At 38.1% G+C, this 27583-nt stretch overlaps 1 protein-coding gene across 1 annotated transcript in view; it reads right to left on the minus strand.

The window, feature by feature from the left end:
* Window positions 1-901: 901 nt before the first annotated feature.
* The window catches only part of LOC124973672 (E3 ubiquitin-protein ligase RING2-like), a 47648-nt gene continuing 20966 nt past the window's right edge, over window positions 902-27583 (minus strand). Inside the window, exon 2 of the mRNA XM_047537466.1 lies at window positions 902-2310. Within this exon, the coding sequence (XP_047393422.1) occupies window positions 1260-2310 (1051 nt within the window). The 3' untranslated portion in view covers window positions 902-1259. The remainder of the gene's footprint in view (window positions 2311-27583) is intronic.

The raw sequence follows: 27583 nt of genomic DNA on the forward strand, positions 1-27583 counted from the left end.
AAAACATACCTACAATCAGGACAGGGATGAAAAATAACACATAAGTCAATCTTTTTTCTGACTTTTTAGCATAAAGCCTTCTGGCTCCCAGCCAACACTGTCCCTTAAAATAAAAATAAGAGTAGAATGAATTCACCCTGTAGTGACTGACATTCTTCTACAGAATTACCTTTCGCTATTTATCAAAGCAGGGCTTGAGCTCCATTAATCTGCTTCTACAGAGTATAATTAGCAGAGCACCAAATTTATAAACTGGTATAGCAACTCAAAATGCTAAATAAGCACACTTTTCAAACAGAAGCAAACCCATTTTTTCCACGTGCCATGCTGTTCTCGAAGCTTATGTGGCTACTGATAAGAAAAGAATTAGGGAAGCTTTGAACATATCTTGCACTTTTCATCAAGGTTAAAGTGCAAAATATCTCCATATTTCCGATATTTTAATAGAGAGAAGAAACATCAAACACATAATAAAGGAACTAAAGTGACAGTAAGAACTAATACAAAAAACTTTTAAATAAACAATTGAGGACTACATATTACTATCAATTTAATTTTTCTTTCTTCAGTGAAATATGTCAATGACCCATGTTCTCATAGAACTTAAGATTTTGATTCTCTTCCCCATGACCAGAATACCTAAACTTACAGGGAGGAAAAAAAAAGGGGGGGGGGGATAACATTGCATGACAATGGACACCAAGTTCATAAAGAACCTCTTTAAAAATGAGATATTATGGAAGAAAATACCATGAAAATAATAATCCTATGAGAATTGTTTTTAAGCACAGTAAGTTTGAGCCTCAGTCTTCATGAAGATACTACAGTTTATATAGAAAACCATAAATATACAAGACTCCAAGGAAAAAAAATCAGAATACATATTAACAATCTTTAGGCCTAAAAAACTTTTGAGGGGAGAGGGAAAAGGATGGCCAACTGAATCTTGACTTAAGAATGCAGGACTATGAAAAATTCCTGGGTCAAAGGTGCTCCCAATGTAACCATACTTTGTGAGAGCACACAACTTAAGATATAGTCTTCAAAGGAAAGCAAAATTACTGAATGACTATAGTCCCTTCCAAAAAGTCAATCTTAAATTAAGGGGAAATGATTCTAAAAGTGTAAACGAGTCTGGCTCAGAAAGAAAAATTGAACAACATATCCAAGATCTGTCCATAAAAGTAATGATGGTACATCTTTAATATTAAAGAAACAGGCTATAAAAAAGTTCAGTCTCAGAATTGGTTTTTAAAAGCTCATTTGTGCTCCTTGGTGGGCGCATAATAAAGTTCCATGGGTTTATTTACTTTCCAGTACTTCTCACTGACCAATTCCAAAGAAAAAGAGCCATTTAATACAGTGAACACACTTGCTGTTGCTATATAAATGGTATACTGCTTCTCACTGGCAGTATCAAGATTCATCTGATTTGATTCTTCCTTGCTTCGAAGTTCTTCTAAAGCTAACCTCACAGTCAGATACTTGGATAAGTGATCAACAGTGGCATTACCTGAAGTCTTCATATATCTTGTCTGTGCACTGTCATCTTTCTCTATAAGTATGGGATGAGGCCTGAATACTAATTCAATTTCACTAGCACCATCCATTACTGGATCAATTGCCACGGTTGCATTGTTATTATCAAGTTCAAGCCCAGAATCATCAGATGTTTTGGTCCGTTTGTTACTAGGGCCTGCTTCCTGATTGCTATATGTGGATGCATTACTACAGTGTGAACTGTCACCATTATCTTCTGCTCCACTGCCATTTTCAATCTGTTGTTTCTTACCTTGCTGTAATCTGTTCATGGCCTGTATCTTCAGTCCTTCCTCAATGCTGTGACTGAGTGCCTGCTGATTATTGTGCTTGTTGATCCTGGCTAATACTCTCTCTTGATAAGCTTCATACTCATCACGACTTGGATAAATTTTGCTGATAAGTGCATCAAAGTTTGGGTCTGACCTTAGTGATCTTTTGGAAACTAGCTTTTTCCGACAAGTAGGACATTCTTTGTTGCCACTTCTAAGGGTTGTGATAATACAAACTGCACAAAAACGATGCAAACACTCCTTTGTAGTCATGGTGTTCTTCAACATATCCAAACAAATTGGGCACATTAATTCACTGTGTAGACTTCTAGGTGAAACCACAATTTCCAAGCCATCTGTTATTGCCTCCTGAGGTGTTCGTTGTAATTCATATAAACTGAGTTCCCATGTTTTGCTTAATGGTTGAGTTCCATTTGTCTGCACAGCCTGAGACTGCAGCCCCCAGCCCGGGGCTCCGCTGACCGCGGCCGAAGCGATTCTCGGGTATCAGCCACCACGGCCGCCGGCGCTGCCGCACAATATAGCCAATATAGCGAGCCTCGGCTTCCGCAATGGAGCTGGGGAAATACAACAGGGGCCGCTCAATATTCATGAGAGACGGAGGGGAAGCCAGCTCGGCTGGCGCTGCGGGAGGGCGGGAAGAAGCAAGCGATCGAGGAGGCGGAGGCGCGGGACCGGACGTGCATGGCTCTGGGAGGCCCGGGGCGTGAGGGGCTCAAATTTGACTTCTTTAACCTACAAATTATATTCTTTTTTCAGGAAGAAGAGTATGAGATCTCATATGCATACGTATATGTGTGTGTGTGTGTGTGTGTGTGTGTGTGTGTGTATACTATATGAAAAATACTAGTGAAAATTTTTGTCCAAGAAAGCAAAAAGAAACAGGATTGAAATTGCAGGCAACAGTTTTTAGAAAAATTGTCTTGCCCATTAGAGTTTTAACACACAAGAAAAGATTACTAAGGTAAATCATAAACTATTAAATTTTTAAGGAAATACTCAAGTTATATTTCTAAAACTCTGACTACAAACAAGGGGTGATTGAAGTGCTTACTTGAAGTAGATTTCCTATGAACTCCATCCTTCCAAAGGAAATATAAAGAATATTAAAAATATTTTCACTGTTTAAAAATTATTTAAAATTTTTTTTTTAATTTTTAAAAAAATTTATATACTGCATTTTGATTCATTATATACTATAAGGGGTATAACAGTTTTCTTAAATGTGAACAACAGCTCAGATACAATGCACAGCAAGTTATATTACATTGAAATAAACTTAGTTCAGTGGAATAGGGATTAATATCCCAATTATTTGGAGTGTTAATGAAGATAAGAAAGAAATGTGACTAAATCATTCAGCTTATCACTTCACAGAGTTGTCAGCCTCTGGGTAAGCACATTCTGGTTTGTTTATTGCAAAACAAAAATTAGGAAAATTCTGGGGGTTGAGAGGGAATCAGTTTTGCCTGTAGTCAAATGCCATTACGAGTATCTAGATAAGCAAATGTTTGATAAACTCAGAATGTGTCTCTTTGCAGTCAGGGATTTCTCTTGTTTAAATCTAGAATAGCAATAAAAAAGAAATGTTTAGCTCAAAATTTTGACTTTAGACTTCTCTTCTTATAATATCCCATCATCAACCTGCAAATATGATCTATTGTTTAAATTACTCAATATTTCCCACCCCAAATCCATATTTTTCACCTTCTTTGGAAAGTACCATAATTGTTTGCCAAATGTGTTGATTCAAAAATTTGGGTACTTTATTGGCTAGTCTTCCAGGCTGATTTTGGATTGGCTGGCAGCGAGCACAGATTTGTAAAATAAGTTCAAAGAAGAAATAACTAAGAAAAATCCAAAAGGTGCACTCCAGCTCTCTTCAGACTTGCTCCACAGCTCACACTACTTAGGTCTCACACATCTGAACCTGTGTGTAGGAGTGCTTTGTCAAGCTTTGTTGGAAGCCTGCAAAGTACAGTGGGATCCAAGTCATATCAGAGGCTCCACAGCCCCTTGATTAATGCCACTAGGTATACTATCAGGATATCACATTGTGAAATTGTGAAACATCAGACCCATTTCAGAAATCGGTTCCTGCCCAAGCATCGCATTGCCCTGACCAGAACACTGGCATTGTGTTCAGTTACATGCTGAAAAATACTCTGCTATCATGAACTTCAGTTGTATTGCATTATCTGAATACCTTTAAATAGAACCAACAAAACTGGGAGGAATTCCTTCTGGATTATGGAAACAGAAGTATGAATATTTATGTATTCCATTTTCCATTCACTTTCAAAATCTTGCACTTGGATCTACACTTATCCTTTGGTAGGTTCCGTAAAACAAAAGGATTTTCCCTGCAGTTACACATAGAGTTGCCTTAAGAAATTGTGAGCTGATGTAAGGCTACACAAATATGCTCCATTTAATGATTCAAATTGTAAAAACCCTAGTGTACTCCAAGTTCAGGTCAGAGCAACCTTGCAATAGATGTACTTCATAGCTCTTGAATACCTAAAATGCCCTAACTGTATATCTTTACACAAAAAAAAGTTTCAAAAATGATCCCCAGAAATTATCTCAGTCAACTGCTTCTCCCTTTTCACAGACTCAAACCATCTCTAAAAGAGGGCTAGGTTGATGGGGTCATGGGGAGGGCCTTACCACTTCTCATATGTATTCTGTTCCCAGAATCTTAACAACTGCACTAACTGCAATTTCTCACTTTAATTGATATAATTTGAATGATTTCTCTTTAGTTCTGTTTCTTGTGGAAATATATAAGATTTAATGAGCAAGTTGTCTATAAGTTATATTTAAACCTGATATTAACCTTCAATGTCTAATTTTAGAGATTGTAAACATCCAAATTGAGAGCATGGACCAGTAGATCTTTTTCTTATCTGTCCTTTGCCTTTTACAGCATGTCCTTACTGGCTCTCTTTTCAAATTTTGTTTTTCTCTGAATGGACTATTGTACTCATGGCTTTTGGCAGCTGCCAAGTGCTAAATCTGAATATAAAATCAATCTGTGGGGCCAGAGCCACAAAAAAGGGCCTACTTGAAATGACTCTTTTCAGTTTTCTGGTTACTGTCATATTAGAGTTTTAGTGCAATGGGCAAGGACAATAATTCATTTTATTTTATGAGAAATCTTTATTTTCAAGAGCCACAGCTTGGTTGAATTCTTTTCAGATTGCTCTCTCAAATATATGCAGCACATACAGTAATTCAATATCTTCTCTACTCTAAATATGGAGGAGAAAAAGTCAACACAGGACCAGATCTTTGCATTAATATGTAAAAAGTTAGCAAGATATTAGAGCACACTCAATATTTTTCAATACAGAGGAGGAAACTACGTTAGAAACTATTATCACATTGTTTTCCCTTGAATATTCTTCTACTTTCTCACAATAATAAAAGCACAAGTTTATGTAGTAAGAAAGGATTTTGGTGTCCATTCAGTCTGAATTGTCCTTGGGTCAACTGCCTCTGTAGTATTTAAATCCCATTGTAATCATATATAAAGCATAATAGTGATTCCTAACTTATAGGATTAAGGTGGAGATTAAAAAATAAATTAATTGCTTATATAATACAATTAGCACACTATCTAATTCATAAGAACATTTCAAAATATGTCATTAGATTTTTGATAAAGTAACAGCTACCTCTGTTGTCTACCAGTATAAGAAAGTTGTCTCAGTAACTCACCCTCTCAATTACTATTTCCTCTGCACAATAGCAACCTGTAATATATGGCAGTTAAAGCAAATAAAATAGTGTTTGAGAACACAAGAATAGACAACGTTTAAATGTTCTTCAAGCAGCACTTTGTTATCTTTATATTTAATAACTCCAAATTTAATGGGATGAAACAATGATTTAATTATGCTTAAAAACCAATAGGTCAGATACCTGGAAAGTGCACAACAATCTTGGCTCTTTTTACTTCGCAATGTCTAGGGACTCAGCTAGAAAGTCTCAGATAACGCTGGGCTACAATAGTTGGTTCGGAGATGTACTTCCAAGCTGTATTCTACACAGGTAAGTGTGGCTCAGTTGGGACTGTTCATAGAGCACTGGAACATGGCTTCTGCCTATGACTTGAGTACTTCACAGCATGGTGAGTGAGTTCTGATAGAGAATTTCCTGAAAGGGAACTTCTAAGTGACCAAGCCTCATGTGTCGCATAAGTGTCATTTCAGACATACTCTTGGGCTAATTATGTGGCCCGGTGGTAGAGTGATTGCCTGACATGCATGAGGCCCTGGGTCCACTCTTCAGCACTACAAAAACAAAACACCATCAAAACTCAAACATACTCTCTTGGTCTGTGCAGGTTAAAGGTGAGGAGGTAGAATCCCTGTCTCTCTTTGCAAGAAGAGCTAAAGAAATTTTAGGACATATTTTTAGTATATTTTTTACCATTAACTTGCCTCACTTTGATCATTCCTTCATTTTATGGCTCCTTATTCCTTAATTATTCAGCATTACTCAATATCTATTATATCTTCTTTTGTGGTTATTCATGAGTCTGTCAGCCTTTACAAAGTATTATAAAAACTCAGAGAATTCTAGAATATAGGAATCATATCTTTGTTTTCAACATGGGGCTCTCCCTGTATTCTGCTGATTCATTCAGTACACTTAAGTATTCAGCAGTGTCTTTAAAAAGTGCATACACATTAGTAATAATGATTAGTGGCTCTACAAAAAAATATTAGCTTCAGAGATTAGAGAACAAATGATAGATACCAATGTACACTACAGAAAGCCTAAAAAGACCTAGCTTCCCCCAAAAAGATTATGATTAGGAAAATAATTAGTTTTTATTTACTAGAAACTATATATATATATATATATTTTTTTTTTTTGTGGTACTGGGGATTGAACTCAGGGCCTTGTGCTTGCAAGGCAAGCACTCTACCAGCTGAGCTATCTCCCCAGCCCTAGAAACTATATTAATGAAGGAATTAAAGTGTTCATCAGGTTTAAAATCAGAAAATTTGTTCTTTCCTATCAGATTCCTAAAATGAATACAAACTCAAAATACTGAAAAAAAATGGAACCTAGTAGTCATAGTTTGAGGGAACATTCCACTCTATTTAACTTGAAACATTTATGATTGACTTAATATACTATAGCCTTGTTGATTTTTTTTGTTTTAAAAACACTGACCCTATTAATTAATATTTAGAGAAGACAAAATTTTATTAAAGCAGATTATTTTTTATTCTTTCTTTAAAATAGTTTCTTGAACACCTATTTCCTATAATCTCAGATGCCATGAACACAAACAGGACAACCTTCTTGTTTACAAAAAGATGACCACCTAGTTGCAAAGATAAACAGTTACCTTACAATAAATATAAAGTGTGATAAGTACTCAAAGAGGAACTGTCAAGTTTTTATTGGAGCATACCTTAAATATTAAGAGAGAAAACAGTTCATTCAGCTCTGGGGAATTTTACTGTCAGATATCACTGAATTTTTTAAGTTTCCTCAGGAATTACTCCACTGAATAGTCACCTCAATTGATCTCATGGCCCCTTCCTAGGTAACTCATATTAAAAGATGGACCCAAAATTGCTTTCTATTTTTAATTAATTTTAATTTTTTCTAGTGCTGGAGTCCTCACCCATGCTAGGCAGGCTAGTGCTGTACTTCCAAATTCCTTTTAAAAATTTTTATTTCAATACTGTGTTTTGTTTATTTGTCCCTGCTGTCCTTGAACTTGAGATCCTCCTGCCTCAGTCTTCTTTTTTTTTTTTTTCTTGTCAGGTGAGTAACTTCCTTTTTATTTTATTTTATTTTTTTTTTATTTTTTTTTTCTTTTTATTGTAAACAAATGGGATACATGTTGTTTCTCTATTTGTACATGGCGTAAAGGCATACCATTTGTGTAATCATAAATTTACATAGGGTAATGTTGTTTGATTCATTCTGCCATTTTTTCCCTTCCCCCCCTCCCCTCCAACCCTTCCCCTCCATCTATACAGTCCTTCCTTCCTCCATTCCTGCCCCCCTCCCTAAACCCAACTCCAACCCCAACACTAACCCTTCCCACCCCCATTATGTGTCATCATCCACTTATTAGCGATATCATTCTTCCTTTGGTTTTTTGAGATTGGCTTATCTCACTTAGCATGATATTCTCCAGTTTCATCCATTTGCCTGCAAATGCCATAATTTTATCATTCTTTATGGCTGAGTAATATTCCATTGTATATATATACCACAGTTTCTTTATCCATTCATCAATTGAAGGACATCTAGGTTGGTTCCACAATCTGGCTATTGTGAACTGAGCAGCTATGAACATTGATGTGGCTGTATCTCTGTAATATGCTGATTTTAAGTCCTTTGGGTATAGGCCAAGGAGTGGGATAGCTGGGTCAAATGGTGTTTCCATTCCAAGTTTTCTAAGGAATCTCCACACTGCTTTCCAGAGTGGCTGCACTAATTTGCAGCCCCACCAGCAATGTAAGAGTGTACCTTTCTCCCCACATCCTCGCCAACACCTGTTGTTGGTTGTATTCTTGATAATTGCCATTCTAATTGGGGTGAGATGGAATCTTAGTGTGGTTTTGATTTGCATTTCTCTTATTACTAGAGATGTTGAACATTTTTCCATATGTTTGTTGATTGCTTGTACATCTTCTTCTGTGAAGTGTCTGTTCATTTCCTTAGCCCATTTGTCAATTGGATTATTTGCATTCTTGGTGTAGAGTTTTTTGAGTTCTTTATAGATTCTGGAGATTAGCGCTCTATCTGAAGTATGATTGGCAAAGATTTTCTCCCACTCTGTAGGCTCTTTCTTTGCATTGCTGATAGTTTCCTTTGCTGAGAGAAAGCTTTTTAGTTTGAATCTATCCCAGTTATTAATTCTTGCTTTTATTTCTTGTGCTATGGGAGTCCTGTTGAGGAAGTCTGGTCCTAAGCCGACATGTTGAAGCTCTGGACCTACTTTTTCTTCTATAAGATGCAAGGTCTCTGGTCTGATTCCGAGATCCTTAATCCATTTTGAGTTTAGTTTTGTGCATGGTGAGAGATATGGGTTTAGTTTCATTCTGTTGCATATGGATTTCCAATTCTCCCAGCACCATTTGTTGAAGAGGCTATCTTTTCTCCATTGCATATTTTTGGCCCCTTTGTCTAGTATGAGAAAATTGTATTTATTTGGGTTTGTGTCCGTGTCCTCTATTCTGTACCATTGATCCACCTTTCTATTTTGGTACCAATACCATGCCGTTTTTGTTACTATTGCTTTGTAGTAGAGTTGAAGATCTGGTATTGCGATACCCCCTGCTTCACTCTTTCTGCCAAGGATTGCTTTAGCTATTCTGGGTTTTTTATTCTTCCAGATGAATTTCATAATTGCTTGCTCTATTTCTGTAAGGTACATCATTGGGATTTTAATTGGAATTGCATTGAATCTGTATAGCACTTTTGGTAGTATGGCCATTTTGACAATATTAATTCTTCCTATCCAAGAACATGGGATATCTTTCCATCTTCTAAGGTTTTCTTGAATTTCTTTCTTTAGTGTTCTGTAGTTCTCATTGTAGAGGTCTTTCACCTCTTTTGTGAGATTGATTCCCAAATACTTTATTTTTTTCGAAGCTATTGTGAATGGGGTAGCTTTCCTAATTTCTCTTTCTGAAGATTCATCGCTTATATATAAAAATGCCTTAGATTTATGTGCATTGATCTTATATCCCGCTACTTTACTGAATTCACTTATGAGATCTAAAAGTTTTCTGGTGGAATTTCCTGGTTCCTCTAAGTATACAATCATGTCATCAGCAAATAGGGATAGTTTGAGTTCTTCTTTTCCTATTCGTATCCCTTTAATTTCTTTGGTCTGTCTAATTGCTCTGGCTAGAGTTTCAAGGACGATATTGAATAGAAGTGGTGAAAGAGGGCATCCCTGCCTTGTTCCAGTTTTTAGAGGGAATGCTTTCAGTTTTTCACCATTAAGAATGATATTAGCCATGGGTTTAGCATAGATGGCCTTTACAATGTTAAGGAATGTTCCCACTATCCCTATTTTTTCTAGTGTTTTGAGCATGAAGGGGTGCTGTATTTTATCAAATGCTTTTTCTGCATCTATCGAAATAATCATGTGATTCTTGACTTTAAGTCTATTGATATGGTGAATGACATTTATTGATTTCCTGATGTTGAACCAACCTTGCATCCCTGGGATGAAACCCACTTGATCATGGTGCACTATCTTTTTAATATGTTTTTGTATGCGATTTGCTAAAATTTTGTTGAGAATTTTTGCGTCGATGTTCATTAAGGATATTGGTCTGAAATTTTCTTTCCTCGATGTGTCTCTGTCTGGTTTAGGAATCAGGGTAATATTGGCTTCATAGAATGAGTTTGGGAGAGTTCCCTCCTCTTCTATTTTCTGGAATACTTTGAGAAGTATTGGAATGAGTTCTTCTTTAAAAGTTTTGTAGAACTCGGCTGAGAACCCATCTGGTCCTGGACTTTTCTTTGTTGGAAGGCTTTTGATGACTTCTTCTATTTCATTACTTGAAATTGGTCTATTTAAATTGTGTATGTCCTCCTCGTTCAGTTTAGGCAATTCATATGTCTCTAGAAATCTGTTGATGTCTTCGAAATTTTCTATGTTGTTGGAGTATAGATTTTCAAAATAGCTTCTAATTATGTTTTGTATTTCGGTCGTGTCTGTTGTGATATTTCCTTGTTCATTCCGAATTTTAGTGATTTGGGTTTTCTCTCGTCTTCTCTTTGTTAGTGTGGCTAAAGGTTTATCAATTTTGTTTATTTTTTCGAAGAACCAACTATTTATTTTGTCAATTTTTTGTATTGTTTCTTTCGTTTCAATTTCGTTGATTTCAGCTCTCAGTTTAACTATTTCCTGTCTTCTACTACTTTTGGTGTTGGTCTGTTCTTCTTTTTCTAGGGCTTTGAGCTGTAGTGTTAGGTCATTTATTTTTTGAGTTTTACTTCTTTTATTAAATGCGCTCCATGAAATAAATCTTCCTCTAAGTACCGCTTTCATAGTGTCCCAGAGATTTTGATATGTTGTTTCTTTGTTCTCGTTTACCTCTAAGAATTTTTTAATTTCCTTCCTAATATCTTCTGTTATCCATTCATCATATAGTAGCATATTGTTTAATCTCCAGGTGTTGGAGTAGTTTCTGTTTTTTACTCTTTCATTAATTTGTAACTTCAATCCATTATGATCTGATAGAATACAAGGTAGTGTCTCTATCTTCTTGTATTTGCTGACATTAGCTTTGTGGCATAATATATGGTCTATTTTAGAGAAGGATCCATGTGCTGCTGAGAAGAAAGTGTATTCGCTCTTGGTTGGATGGTATATTCTATAAATATCTGTTAAGTCTAAATTATTGATTGTGTTATTGAGATCTATGGTTTCTTTGTTCAATTTTTGTTTGGAAGATCTGTCCAGTGGTGAAAGAGGCGTGTTAAAATCACCTAGTATTATTGTGTTATGGTCTATTTGGTTTCTAAAATTGAGAAGGATTTGTTTAACATATATGGATGAGCCACTGTTTGGGGCATAGATGTTTATGATTGTTATGTCTTGCTGATTTATGCTTCCCTTAAGCAGTATGAAATGTCCTTCTTTATCCCTTCTAACTAACATTGGCTTGAAGTCCACTTTATCTGAAATGAGGATGGATACTCCAGCTTTTTTGCTGAGCCCATGTGCATGGTATGTTTTTCCCCATCCTTTCACCTTTAGTCTATGAGTATCTCTTTCTATGAGGTGAGTCTCTTGCAGGCAACATATTGTTGGATCTTTCTTTTTAATCCAATCTGCCAGTCTATGTCTTTTGATTGATGAATTCAGGCCATTAACATTCAGGGTTATTATTGAGATATGATTTGTATTCCCAGTCATTTGGTTCATATTTAAAATTTTTGACACATCTTGGTTCCTCCTTTATTTGACAGTTCCTTTAGGATAATTCCTCCCTTTGCTGATTTGCTTCTTTGTTTTTTATCTCTTCCTCATGGAATATTTTGCTGAGAATGTTCTGTAATGCTGGCTTTCTTTTTGTAAATTCTTTTAGCTTTTGTTTATCATGGAATGATCTTATTTCATCGTCAAATTTGAAGGTAAGTTTTGCTGGGTATAAGATTCTTGGTTGGCATCCATTTTCTTTCAGAGCTTGAAAAATGTTGTTCCAGGCCCTTCTAGCTTTTAGGGTCTGGATTGAAAAATCTGCTGATATCCGTATTGGCTTCCCCCTGAATGTGATTTGGTTCTTTTCTCTCACAGCCTTTAAAATTCTGTCTTTATTTTGTATGTTAGGTATTTTCATTATAATGTGCCTTGGTGTGGGTCTGTTGTAATTTTGTGTATTTGGAGTCCTATAAGCCTCTTGGACTTGATTTTCCATTTCATTCTTCAGATTTGGGAAATTTTCTGATATTATTTCTTCAAATAGATTGTTCATTCCTTTGGTTTGTTTCTCTAAGCCTTCCTCAATCCCAATAATTCTCAAATTTGGCCTTTTCATGATATCCCATAGTTCTTGGAGATTCTGTTCATGATTTCTCACCATCTTCTCTGTTTGTTCAACTTTGTTTTCGAGGTTAAATATTTTGTCTTCAATATCTGAAGTTCTGTCTTCCAGCTGTTCTATCCTATTGGTTGTGCTTTCTATGGAGTTCTTAATTTGGTTTATTGTTTCCTTCATTTCAAGGATTTCTGTTTGGTTTTTTTTCAATATCTCTAACTCTTTATTGAAATGATCTTTTGCTTCCTGAATTTGCTCTGTTAACTGTCGATTGGTGCCATCATTCCATGCCTGCATTTGCTCTTTCATCTCATCATTCAATGCCTGCATTTGCTCTTTCATCTCATCGTTTGCTTCCCTAATCATTTTAATTATGTACATTCTGAACTCCCTTTCTGTCATTTCTTCTGCCATGCTGTCGTTGGATTTTATTGATGTAACATCTAGATTTGTTTGGGGCATTTTCTTCCCTTGTTTTCTCATATTGTTCAGGAATCAGTGGGTCATTAAGATATTGCAGATTTCCTCTATCAACTTATAATGTCCCTGAAGATTGTTAGTATATCCCCTCTTATCCTTCAGTAGCCTGAAGTCTTGGAGGAGGTTGATAATGCAGAGCTCCACGAAGAAGCTGCCTCTCTAGGGTGGTGACCCTCAGGTGGCGTATATTCCCTGCTAGTGGGCAGAGGTGTCTCCACTTGTTGACCAATGGTCATCCAACGGGGAAGTAGGCTGCGGGCTGAGGCAAGGCCTGTTTGTGCCTATGTCTCTGACTTTACTGTCCCTGTGGGAAAACCTCACCCGGCAGGGAAGAGTCACTCGGTGGGGATGTCTCGCTAGTCAGTTGCCCTCCTAGAGGTTCCCCTCAATCTACAACTACCCCCTGGGCTGGGCTGTCTTCTTCTGCAACGATCCCAGGGGCTCGGACCTACGTCCTGGGCCTGGGAGCCTCACCCTTCGCAGGCGAGTCTCCTTAGGCTGCCTCTCCCAGAGAGTCTGCCCGCCGCCCTGGAAACTTCACTCCGCCCCTAGGCGTGTCTCTGTGCGGCTCTTCCAGCAAGAAGCCACCTAGCTCCTGGGACCCTGCTCTGCACCAATCGCCTGGCTATGCAGCCCCTCCCCTAAGCCACCACCTGGAGCCCCGTACAATAGCTCCGAGACACAGAGACCCGCCACACACCTCCTCCTCCGGACAGCCGCCCGGTTTCTGACGCAGTCACTAGGAGTCCAAGCAACTCACTTCAGGTCTCCTCCTCCCGCCAACCACCCGTAGCCCTAGGTAGTCACTCCAAGTCCAAGTGACCCGCCCTGTTCCTCCTCCTCCTCCTTGGGGTAGCCGCCCGGGTGTTCAGGAGCGGTGGCTCCGAGACCAGGTGACTCACCACGCTCCTTCTCCAGGCAGGCCACCGGTGTTCCGGAGCGGTTGCTTTTAGTCCAATCAACTCACCACTCGCCTCCTCCTCTGGCAACCGCCTGTGGTTCTGATGCAGTCACTCACAGACTAAGCGTCCCACCGCTCTCCTCCTCCAGGCAGGCCACCAGTGTTCTGGAGCAGCTGCTCCGAGTTCAAACAGCTCGTCACGCAGCTCCTCCTTCGGCAACCGCCCGCAGCTCTGATGCAGTCACTCCCAGGTCAAACAACAAGCCATGCTCCTCCTCCTCCTCCGGGCAACCTCCCGGCACTCAGGAGCGCTAGCTCTGAGTTCAAACAGTTCACCACACAACTCCTCCTCTGGCAACCGCCTGTGGTTCTGATGCAGTCATTCCCAGACCAAGCGTCCCGCCGTGCTCCTCCTCTTCCTCTGGGCAGTCCCCCGGCGCTCAGGAGCGCCCACTCTGAAACAGCTCACCACGCAGCTCCTCCTCTGGCAACTGCCCGTGGCTCTGATGCAGTCACTCCTAGACCCAAGCAACCCGCCGGGCCTCTCCTCCTCCTCCGGGCAACCCCCCGGTGTTCGGAAGCGGTCACTCTGGGTCCAAACAGCTCACCACGCAGCTCCTCCCCAGGCAGCCGCCCTGAGCCCCAGCGGCTGCTCGAGTCCAAGCGCTATGCTGAGCCGCCTCCTCTACGATGATCCCAGTTGTCCGTGTTTACCGCTCCAGTGGGGGGAGGGGCGTCTCGCCGAGCAACTCCACTTCACAAATTCCCTGCGTTCCGGGGCTACCGCCCCATCTGGGACGCCTCCCCAACAGGAGAGACTCACCCGGCAGCTTTGAGTTGGTCCCAAGTCTCTCACTATCTCCTCTTTTGAATCTTGCGTCCTGGAGCAGCGTGAAATGCAGCCGCCCTCTAGTCCGCCATCTTGGCCCGCCCCTGCCTCAGTCTTCTAAGAGTAGCTGGGATTAGAGACATGAACCACTATGCCGAACAACTATAGTTGTTTTAGAACTCCCCTGGTATCAGTTGAGATACTTCCACACCTATTTTTGAGATCTTTCTGTCCATTTACTCCCTTTCCTTCCCTTCCATAGGTGTGGATCCGAAAAGCATTTACTAGTAAACCTCTGCCTGGTAATCTTTATTACCAAATCTATTGCACAGGAAACCCAACATGCAATAGTCATAAATAGAAAAGAAGTCCCAATCAACAATCAAGTGCTACTATAGCAACAATTAACATGTAGGGACTCAAGGAGGTCTCCAGGAGCAGAGAAGACCTGTCCTAGAGCCTTCCATATTCTTCACCACCTCAGAAAAGAATTTAAGGATGCATCAGGTATGAGTAGCAAAACAAGAGACTAATAAAGGGAAAGTACACTCTAGAGAATGGTGGTGCAATCTTGGAGTCTCCTAGTCTTGGTCTGAGGTTTAATGTTCATAGAGGGATAGTAGTTAGGGGGGTAAACTAGATAGTGAAGTCAAGGTGTGGGACATGCAATTTTGCACCAGTTTTTTTTTTTTTTTTTTTTTGGACTAGAACATTGTGTTTGGGTATTCTTTTTTTTTTTTTTTTTTTGCGGTACTGGGGATTGAACTCAGGGCCTTGTGCTTGCGAGGCAAGCTATCTCCCCAGCCCTGTGATTGCATATTCTAATCATGCTTCTTACATTGCATGTCTCAGCATCTTAATATTTTACCCAGTTGTGTACATTTTACTATTATAATGAGATTAGGGTCATTTTCCAGGTCACCAAAGTATCTAATGCACATGCTCCCTGAAAGATTAGTTCTTCCAGATGACTTCTAGTTAGTTATCTTGCAGTTTTGTTGCTTTTTCACTGGCCAATCAGAATTTTCTTATTATTTCAAGATTTTGTTATCAAATGAACAGACTTCAAATTGCTCAATGGAACATTTTATATCCTTCAAAACCTGATCATCCTACCTTGTATCTGCATTTCTCTTTCTTTTCACTAATTGAATATTCGACTAAAAAAAACTAAACTACTGCATTACTGAAACATTTTCCCACCTCCAAGCACATGTTCATGAATTGCCTTTGCTTTGACCTGCCACATGGTCAAATCCTACCCAACTTTAGGACTCAACTCAAAGAATCTTCATCCATTAACTTTTGCTCATCTGTTCTTTGTTTACCACCAAGTTAAAATGGGTTTCTCTTCTCTGAACAACAATCACACTGTATCTGCCCTTTGAGTCCTTTGAGACTTTCTATTGCCCAGTTCATATAATGTTATTTTAAATCCTAAATATTAACTAGTGAGTAGAACAAAGAGAAAGGAACAATAAGAGGGAGAGAAACTGGAAGGGTATCCCCTCATCTGAAGGGATAAGGGAAGAAAAATGGTGGGAAAACAGGAAAAGAAAAAGAACAAAACTAGAGGGCAGACAACCTAAAAGAAGAAAGGTTAATTCCTTGTCTTTCAAAGGGTCTGACTGAAAGAAAAAATCAGCCTAATCTACTTTTTTCTTAATATCAGTAACACTTTATGGCAGTTTCATTGGAGTTAAGTAATAAAGATCATCATCATTTTGTACTGTAGCGAAGACAGTAATGAAATGGCAAGCTTTAGGAGTAAACTTTGAAATATGCTCCCATTAATTAGTATATTTTTGATCTTGTAGCTAAGGTTGTACCCATATAAACCATTTTATTTCCCTTGGGTTATTTCAGACACTATTACAGGACTCTGTGTTGCTCATTAAGGAATTTAGTAAAAGGAGCACAGGACTTAAGAAAGATTATTCTATAGGTGCTCTAGAGAATTAGAGCTAGCTGTGGATGTCTGTCAATCTCAACAAAATCTCATCTTCCATAGGAATCCTCCATGGTCTGATCACTCAGGACCTTCAATCCATGCCACGTATTTATTCTTTCAGGAACAACAGTGCTCAGAAAGAAAAATGGAACATTTAACTTCAAATATTGGCAAAACTTTTATTCAGAAATGGTTTATTGGGAGTCAGCATAGTGCATTTGGGTGAAAGTGATCTTCAAATTCTCTTTTACTTTTCAATCAGATTTCCGATCTTTACTTTAGATAGGTTCAGAATCACTGGCCTGAGTCTGGCTCTCACTGTACTTTCATCAAATGTTTTTAGACAGGGACAGAAACTTTACATATCGGCAATTTTGAACTCTAAGTAGGAGTAACTGTCCCTTAGGTAGAGCCATGAACAATTCCTTTACACTGTTTACAAAGTTAAAGAATACTTCCAGCCAGCAGTCACCAAGATTACCATACAACCATGCATTCTTCCTTTCATCTGAACTGTCTGTTTACCTCCTTTTAAATTCATTTAGTTTCAGCCTTATTTCTTTCAGAATTGAAATCTGTTCATCCCCAATAATTGATGATGCTGAAAGAAGTCATCTCATCAAAATCCTGAACAGCTGTGGTTTTTACATTTGCTGAATCTTTTATCAGTAGCCATTATCCAGGCTAGTGGTCAAAACATTACAAAATGGTTGGACTATTTTCATCAAATAGCCTCAGCAAATTTCTACTTGAGGGTAGTTCACTCAGTCATTACCCTTTCACCACCCATACCTGTAACTTAGTGAGGAGCCAGTAGTGCTGTGTGGCTCATAGTTGTAGAGTAGTTGATGGTTTTTGACCCAACTCTGAATTGCAGGTTACCAAATGTCCTATCTTTATGGAGTCCACAAAAGAGCATATCATGTTTGCTTGCCTAGAGACTGGAGTAGAATGGAAGTAATATGATACTGCTACCCAGTAAATCTGAATTTGAGATTCTGCTCTATCATTTGCCTATCACATCATATTTTAAAAGATGCAGTCAGGCATGGTGACAAACACCTGTAATCTGAGCTATTTGAGAGGCTTGGGCAAAAGGATTGAAAATTTGAGGCCAGACTAGGTAACTTAACAAGACCCTATTTCAAAAAACTAAAAAGGTATAGTGATGTAGCTCAGTGGTAAGGCACCCTGGACTTGATCCCCAGTACATCACACACACACACACACACACACACACACACACACACACACCAGAAAAAGAAAAAGAAAAAAAACAGTATCTCTACCTGTATTGGCTAATCTATGAAATTTTGAGTACAGAAAGCAAAAGTCACAAATCTCTCATCTTTGGGGGGAATAGTAAAGAGAATAATTGACATGAAATGGCTTTTCAAATTATTTTTAAAAATCTATACAAACTTTTACACTAAATAAGTGTATTAGCTCTGCAAACTTTCAAGTGATGTTTCTGAACCTCCATAACCTAATCTCAGTAAATTACGAGGGTCAATTATAAAGGAAAAACTTAAACTTTCTTTTCTATTTCAGGATATCATTTTATTTCTTTTTCCTGTGGGAGACTTGCCAAGCATAAACAGATGGTATTTGTTAAAAAAGAAAAGGTAATTTAATAAAACCAAACTCATGTCATTTATAATCCATTTTAAAAGCACAAAGCATAAACTGTAGTTTATGTAGTGTCAGATCACTGCTCCACCAGAAAGGTCATCTTGGAAGGACTTGTAGTTTCATGGCCTCCTCTCAAAACTACTGTCTGGTTGTATTTAATGAGATTCTTCTGAGTAAAGAAAAAGTTAAGCAAGAAGAGATGTCCAGTTCTATTCCAATGCTTAAAATGGAGTAGTTAGCCTAACATCAAAAACTAAATCTATTTCAAGTAGACAATCAAAACTTTAAAGAAATCCTGTTACAAAACTCCTAAAGTCTTATGTCTCTCAATACTTTTGAACCAAGCAATGATGCTTCTTCCATTTTTCTTTGACATATTTAGCTTCATCAAGTGGGAAAGGGCACACTGTTTGGGTTAAATGTCTGTGGTCTTCAGTTAGTGATTGCATTGCCCTTTAGCCTAGCATCTTATTCCCAGTGGAAATGATGACTTCCAGAAAATCACTAGGAAAATAATGTCCCATGGCAGCAGTGAGAGCTGGGCAAACCATGTAGAAGGGAATTGTCAGGAGGAGCTTGACAATTGAAGCCAGCGACCCAGGAGGCACCAAGTTGTGTCTAGAAACAGATCTAACTTTCCTTGCACAAGGTAATAAGCTGCAAAGTGCCTTTGATGGAGCACACCATCACAGAGAAAAACATTTAGAATAGGATACAACCTTCTTATTTTTACTTTTTCTTTTAATGTATGGATTGTCTGTCTTTCAATCATTTTGAGCAAGTTATATGTTAAAAGTGATCTAACTGACTTAAACATGTAGAAACTTAAATTGACACTCACTTTTCAGAAAAGAGAATCTAAAACTGATTTTTGCATACATTCAACTTGTGGCAAGCAGGAGATAATGCTCTGAAACCTCTCTTGGGTCTGTATGTGTGTGTGTTTGTGCACACACATACATCAGAAGTACATGTGATATATCTCTCTACCTATCTATCTATCTAGGTAGATAGATATAAAATTCAGTATATGTTCTGTCTTTTATGGAACATATACACAGTTTCACATTTCAGAAAGACTTCCCTGAGAACAGTAGTATTTCACAATTTTGGTTTCAATACCATGATTGCATAGCTGTGATATGTAATAGATCATAGCCAATATTTTCATGAACAGAGACAGATTTAAGATAGGAGAAGAAAAAAGGAAATGAAAGCTTTATTCTATACATTAATCCCAGAACTTCACTAATGACTTATTATTGATATGGTATTTTGATGTCCTAGGGCCTCAATCTTAAAATAATAAATAAATAAATATATCTTAATAAGCCTTTTATAATTTGTTAAAGCACAGAATGAATAATGTTAGCATGAGTTGAGGAAAACAAAACACTAGAAATATGTGTGGAGCTGTCAGTAATTCATCAGAGCCAGTCTGTTTTAGCACCTAATAATTTTTTCTGTGCTCCTTCTTTAGAACAAATCAGAATGCTAATGCAGTAAATTCTCACAGGGAAAACCATAATTCTATTGATGTGCTTCAAGATGGCTCTTTGTTTTCAATTCCACAAAAGCAGATCGATAAAACTAATACAGGTTTTCTCCTAAGATTTTTCTTCTACATTCATAGTTAGGAGACTTGATAGTTTAACTGATTCAGCACTGGCAGGCATAATGGAGCAAGCTTTTGCAGACAAGTGGAATACAAGAGGGAAACAGTAGAAATAACAGCAGTGCTACAGTGAGGCAGTTTGGTGCATCAATTAAGCAGGTAATCCTTTGAGTTAACCTACTTGGATCTGAATCCTATTTCTACTTACTAGTTTTATGAATTCTGCAAGAAATGTAAATCACTCCATGCCTCATGTTCTTCAAATGTTAAATGAGGATATTAAAAGAGAATTAAATGAGATTATTCATGTAAACATTTCTGAGAAATTCTAGCAAATTCTGTGTTCAATAAATATTAATTTATCTTTACTTCTATGTAATAATTCTAACATCCTTGCCCTTTGTGCATGACTGTGTTTTCTATATCATTCAAAAAATGTCAGAAGAAATGATATCATCCAAGGAAACAAGAATCAATGCTACTCACTTTCCATGAAAAAGTGCATTTAAATGTAGATTTGCACAAAGTTTCGGATAGAGATGTGGAAAAGTCTATGAGGGAACAGAAAGAGTTTACTAAAGCCTTTTAACAACTTGTCTTTAAAAAGTTTTTTGCTTTCTAAAAGCTGATAGAAAAGCAAAATATAATAAACATGTATAGCAGGATAAAGAGACCTAAAGGACATGCTGAAGGTACTCATGACTTTCAGATGGCTGCTATTTTTTCTAATGCTCATTTAAGTTATACTTGCTTTCTTTCAGAACAATGCCTATTTTAACACCCAAACAGGAATGTACTCAGTCACCTTCTGTTCACTTAAATGTAACTGTAAACTTGTCTCTCTGTTATTTTCAAGAAGTCTCTGGAATGACCTTACACTTCATCTCTGACCGTATACAGTTAGGACTCTCTTGAGTAACAGCTCCGATATCATTACTTACTGCCTGTAGTACCTCCAGAAAATAATTTAACCTCTTGTCTGTACCTGTAACTGAACATCTTGCCTATATTCTTATCCATAAAACCAAAGCAGTAGATATTTTATGCTTTATAAAGCTGTTGGAAGATTCAAAAATAGAATGCATGTAAGTGGTTAGCACATGAGAAGTGAATGAAGAATAGTTAGTTGTAGTTCTGATTGCCATTTTGTTTCTAACTTTATTCTTTAGTTTTTATTCCTGTGTCCAAATCTTACTCAACAATTGATTTTTGATGAGCCTATGCAAAAATATTTTTAATTTCAATGAATATTCATTATTCTAAATTCCTAAGATCCTTATGATCTATAGAACATAATGAAGTGTTTGAAAAGTTTCAGGATGAAATTGTCATTTTAATAGTTATATATGTGCATAAAGTTTGTCAGTTTCTGGGTTACCTTCTTCCTATATGTATTTATAAATGTAAAATAGTCTGATGTTTTCTGCATAGAAAAAATATATAGTATACAACATAAGTGTACTATAAGCTTCACACTTACATATGAAATTTCTAACTAGGGATGTTGGCATTAAAAAGATGTTAGAGAAAATAATTCTCATTTGTAGTCACAAGAGGATAATAGGGTGATAGTACAAATGGTATCATCAGCATGATTAAACAAAAAAGTACCAATAGTACATCATGCATGATTTCTAGGTAAATAACAAAGTTCTCTTCACATTTACACAATATAAAAATAAATCAAAAGCCAGAGTGCTATAAACATTACAATTACTTTAACCAGTATAATTTTCCCTGAGACTGATGACTTTGAGAGTTCTGTAAAAGGCAGAAATGAAATACCTTTTATGTTCACCCTTCTATGTTTGCTGACTTAAAAATATTTCTCCATAAGAGTATTTTTTTCAGAAATTCATGTCTGAAGTGATATTTAATATGTTGAGCCCAATGTCCACTTAAGACCTGATAATAGCTCCTAGACAAGTGGATCATTATGCAACTGTGCAGCCAATCATATCTGAGAGGAAATTATATAGATTGAGGAAATGACTTACTAATAACAAACGTCACTTCTTAAAAAATTAAGAGACATTACTTTTTATAGAAGGTTTAGGATTAATGAAAAATTTTGCAGGAGGTGCCAAGTTCCCTTTTAATTCCTACCCACATACACACACACACACACACAAACACACACATATACAGTTTCCTTTATTATAAACATCTTGCAGTGATGTGTTGCAGTTCTTTTTTATTGTTATTTATTTTTACAGACTGCATTTTGATTCATTGTACACAAATCGGGTACAACTTTGGGTTTCTATGGTTGTGCACAATGTAGATTCATACCATTCATGTAATCATACATGTAGATAGGGTAATGATGTCTGTCTCATTCCACCATCTCATTCCATCATACCCTTGCCCCTTCCTCCCTTTCATTTTTCTCTCCACAATCTAAAGTTCTTCCATTCTTCTCTTAACCCCTATTTCCCCATCCCCATTATGTATGATCATCCACTTATCAGGAAAACATTCTGTCTTTGGATTGTTGAGGATTGACTTATTTCACTTAGCATGTTATTCTCCAATTCCATCCATTTATCTGCAAATGCCATAATGTTACTCTTTTTTATGACTGAACGATATTCCATTGTGTATATATACCACCGTTTCTTTAGCCGTTCATCTTTGAAGGGTATCTAGGTTGGTTCCACAATCTAGCTATTGTTAATTGAGCTGCTATTTCTTACAATTAAGGAGTCATTAATGATGTGTTATTACTAATAGATTCCATCACTTACATTGTATCTCAGTTTGTGTGTCAATTCCATGGGTTTGGGCAGAAAAATAATGACATATATCCACCACTCTAATATACAGAGGAGGTTTCAAGATGGCAGACTAGAGAGCGGCTGCATTTCATGTTGCTCCAGGACACAGGATTCAAAAGAGGAGATAGTGAGAGACTTGGGATCAACTCAAAGCCGCCAGGTGAGTCTCTCCAGTTGGGGAGGTGTCCCAGATGGGGTGGTAGCCCCGGAACGCAGGGAACTTTGTGAAGTAGAGTTGCTCAGCGAGACGCCCCTCCCTGCACTGGAGCGGTAAACACGGACAACTGGGATCATTGTAGAGGAGGCGACTCAGCACAGCGCTTGGATTTGGAGTAACCACTGGGGCTCCGGGCGGCTGCCTGAGGAGGAGCTGCTTGGCAAGCTGTTTGGACTCAGAACGACTGCTTCTGAAAACCAGGGGGTTGCCTGGAGGAAGAGGAGAAGCACGGCGGGTTGCTTGGTCTAGAAGTGACTGCATCAGAGCTACAGGCGGCTGCCTGAGGAGGAGCTGTGTGGCGAGCTGTTTGGACCCAGAGCGACCGCTTCTGAACACCAGGGGGTTGCCAGAGGAAGAGGAGAAGCATGGTGGGTTGCTTGGTCTAGGAGTGACTGCATCAGAGCCACAGGCGGTTGCCAGAGGAGGAGGCAAGTGGTGAGTTGTTTGGACTCAAAGTGACTGCTCCTGAACACCTGTGGCCTGCCTGGAGGAGGAGCACAGTGGGTCCCTTGGTCTCCGAGCGACCACTACTGAACACCCGGGGGGCTACCCCAAGGAGGAGGAGGAACAGGGTGGGTCACTTGGACTCGGAGTGACTGCCTAGGGCTACGGGCGTTTGGCGGGAGGAGGAGACGTGAAGTGATTTGCTTGGACTTGTAGTGACTGCGTCGGAAACCGGGTTCGGAGGAAGAGGTATGTGGTGGGTCTCTGGGTCTCGGAGCTATTGTACGGGGCTCCTGGTGGTGGCTCAAGGAGGGGCCGCAAAGCCAGGAGATTAGGTGCACAGCAGGGTCCCAGGACCTAGGCGGTTTCTTGCTGGAAGAGTCCCACAGAGACATGCCTAGGAGCGGAGTGAAGTTTTCAGGACTGCGGGCAGATTCTCTGAGGAGAGGCAGCCTAAGGAGAATCGCCTGCTAAGGGTGAGACTCCCAGGCCCAGGAGGTAGGTCCGGGCCCCTGGGAACGTTGCAGAGGAAGACAGCCCAGTCCAGGCGGTAGTTGTCAATTGAGGGGAAGCTCTAGGAGGGGAAATGACCAGCGAGACCTCCCCACTGGGTGAGTCTTCCCCGCTGGGTGAGGTTTTCCCACAAGGACAGTAAAACCAGAGACACGGCACAAACATGTCTTGCCTCAGTCTGCAGCCTAGTTCCCCTTTGGATGACCATTGGTCAATAAGTGGAGGCACCTCTGCCCACTATCAGAGAATATACCCCACCTGAGGGTCACCACTCCTAGAGAGGCAACTTTCTTGTGGAGCACCCCATTATCAACTTCCTCCAAGACTTCAGGCTACTGAAGGATAAGAGGGGATATACTAGCCATCTTCAGGGACATTATAAGTCAATAGAGGAAATCTGCAATAGCTTAATGACCCACTGATTCCTGAACAATATGAGAAAACAAGGAAAGATAATGCCCCAAACAAATCTAGATGTTACATCAATAAAATCCAATGACAGCATGGCAGAAGAAATGACAGAAAGGGAGTTCAGAATGTACATAATTAAAATGATCAGGGAAGCAAATGATGAGGTGAAAGAGCAAATGCAGGCATTGAATGATGAGATGAAAGAGCAAATGCAGGCATGGAATGATGGCACCAATCGACAGTTAACAGAGCAAATACAGGAAGCAAAAGATCATTTCAATAAAGAGTTAGAGATATTGAAAAAAAACCAAACAGAAATCCTTGAAATGAAGGAAACAATAAACCAAATTAAGAACTCCATAGAAAGCATAACCAATAGGATGGAACACCGGGAAGACAGAACTTCAGATATTGAAGACAAAATATTTAACCTCGAAAACAAAGTTGAACAAATAGAGAAGATGGTAAGAAATCATGAACAGAATCTCCAAGAACTATGGGATATCATGAAAAGGCCAAATTTGATAATTGTTGGGATTGAGGAAGGCTTAGAGAAACAAACCAAAGGAATGAACAATCTATTCAATAAAATAATATGAGAAAATTTCCCAAATCTGAAGAATGAAATGGAAAATGAAGTCCAAGAGGCTTATAGGACTCCAAATACACAAAATTACAACAGACCCACACCAAGGCACATTATAATGAAAATACCTAACATACAAAATAAAGACAGATTTTTAAAGGCTGTGAGAGAAAAGAAAAAAATTACATTCTGGGGGAAACCAATACAGATATCAGCAGATTTTTCAATCCAGACCCTAAAAGCTAGAAGGGCCTGGAACAACATTTTTCAAGCTCTGAAAGAAAATGGATGCCAAACAAGAATCTTATACCCAGCAAAACTTACCTTCAAATTTGACGATGAAATAAAATCATTCCATGAGAAACAAAAGCTAAAAGAATTTACAAAAAGAAAGCCAGCATTACAGAGCATTCTCAGCAAAATATTCCATGAGGAAGAGATAAAAAACAAAGAAGCAATTCAGCAAAGGGAGGAAATATCCTAAAGGAACTGTCAAATAAAGGAGGAACCAATTCGGGTCAAAAAAATAAATAAATAAATAAAATTTAAAAAATGAACCTTATGACCGGGAATACAAATCTTATCTCAATAATAACCCTGAATGTTAATGGCCTGAATTCATCAATCAAAAGACATAGACTGGCAGATTGGATTAAAAAGAAAGATCCGACAATATGTTGCCTACCAGAGACTCACCTCATAGAAAGAGATACCCATAGACTAAAGGTGAAAGGATGGGGAAAAACATACCATGCACATGGACTCAGCAAAATGTTGGAATATCCATCCTCATTTCAGATAATGTGGACTTCAAACCAAAGTTAGTCAGAAGGGATAAAGAAGGACATTTCATACTGCTTAAGGGAAGCATAAATCAGCAAGATATAACAATCATATACATCTATGCCCCAAACAGTGCTTCATCCATGTATGTCAAACAAATCCTTCTCAATTTTAGAAACCAAATAGACCATAACACAATAATTCTAGGTGATTTTAACATGCCTCTCCCACCACTGGACAGATGGTCCAAACAAAAATTGAACAAAGAAACCATAGATCTCAATAACACAATCAATAATTTAGACTTAACAGACATTTATAGAATATACCATCCAACCAAGAGCGAATACACTTTCTTCTCAGCAGCACATGGATCCTTCTCTAAAACAGACCATATATTATGCCACAAAGCTAATGTTAGCAAATACAAGAAGATAGAGACACTGCCTTGTATTCTATCAGATCATAATGGATTGAAGTTAGAAATAAATGAAAGTGTAAAAACAGAAACTACTCCAACACCTGGAGATTAAACAATATGCTATTATATGATGAATGGATAACAGAAGATATTAGGAAGGAAATTAAAAAATTCATAGAGGTAAATGAGAACAAAGAAACATCATATCAAAATCTCTGGGACACTATGAAAGCAGTACTTAGAGGAAAATTTATTTCATGGAGCACATTTAATAAAAGAAGTAAAACTCAACAAATAAACGACCTAACTCTACAGCTCAAAGCCCTAGAAAAAGAAGAACAGACCAACACCAGAAGTAGTAGAAGACAGGAAATAGTTAAACTCAGAGCAGAAGTCAACGAAATTGAAACAAAAGAAACAATACAAAAAATTGACAAAATAAATAGTTGGTTCTTCGAAAAAATAAACAAAATTGATAAACATTTAGCCACACTAACAGAGAGAAGACGAGAGAAAATCCAAATCACTAAAATTCGGAATGAACAAGGAAATATCACAACAGACACGACTGAAATACAAAACATAATTAGAAGCTATTTTGAAAATCTATACTCCAACAAAATAGAAAATTTTGAAGACATCAACAGATTTCTAGAGACATATGAATTGCCTAAACTGAATGAGGAGGACATACACAATTTATATAGACCAATTTCAAGTAATGAAATAGAAGAATTCATCAAAAGTCTACCAACAAAGAAAAGTCCAGAACCAGGTGGGTTCTCAGCCAAGTTCTAAAAAACCTTTAAAGAAGAGCTCATTCCAATACTTCTCAAAGTATTCCATAAAATAGAAGAGGAGGGAACCCTCCCAAACTCATTCTATGAAGCCAATATTACCCTGATACCTAAACCAGACAGAGACACATCGAGGAAAGAAAATTTCAGACCAATATCCTTAATGAACATCGACACAAAAATTCTCAACAAAATTTTAGCAAATCGCATACAAAAATATATTAAAAAGATAGTGCACCATGATCAAGTGGGTTTCATCCCAGGGATGCAAGGTTGGTTCAACATCAGGAAATCAATAAATGTCATTCACCATATCAATAGACTTAAAGTCAAGAATCACATGATTATTTCAATAGATGCAGAAAAAGCATTTGATAAAATACAGCACCCCTTCATGCTCAAAACACTAGAAAAAATAGGGATAGTGGGAACATTCCTTAACATTGTAAAGGCCATCTATGGTAAGCCCATGGCTAATATCATTCTAAATGGTGAAAAACTGAAAGCATTCCCCCTAATAACTGGAACAAGGCAGGGATGCCCTCTTTCAACACTTCTGTTCAATATTGTCCTTGAAACTCTAGCCAGAGTAACTAGATAGACCAAAGAAATTAAAGGGATACTAATAGGAAAAGAAGAACTCAAACTATCCCTATTTGCTGATGATATGATTGTATACTTAGAGAAACCAGGAAATTCCACCAGAAAACTTTTAGATCTCATAAGTGAATTCAGTAAAGTAGCAGGATATAAGACCAATGCACATAAATCTAAGGCATTTTTATATATAAGTGATGAATCTTCAGAAAGAGAAATTAGGAAAACTACCCCATTCACAATAGCATTGACAAAA

Source organism: Sciurus carolinensis, unplaced genomic scaffold (assembly GCF_902686445.1).
Source record: "Sciurus carolinensis unplaced genomic scaffold, mSciCar1.2, whole genome shotgun sequence".
Classification (NCBI taxonomy): domain Eukaryota; kingdom Metazoa; phylum Chordata; class Mammalia; order Rodentia; family Sciuridae; genus Sciurus; species Sciurus carolinensis.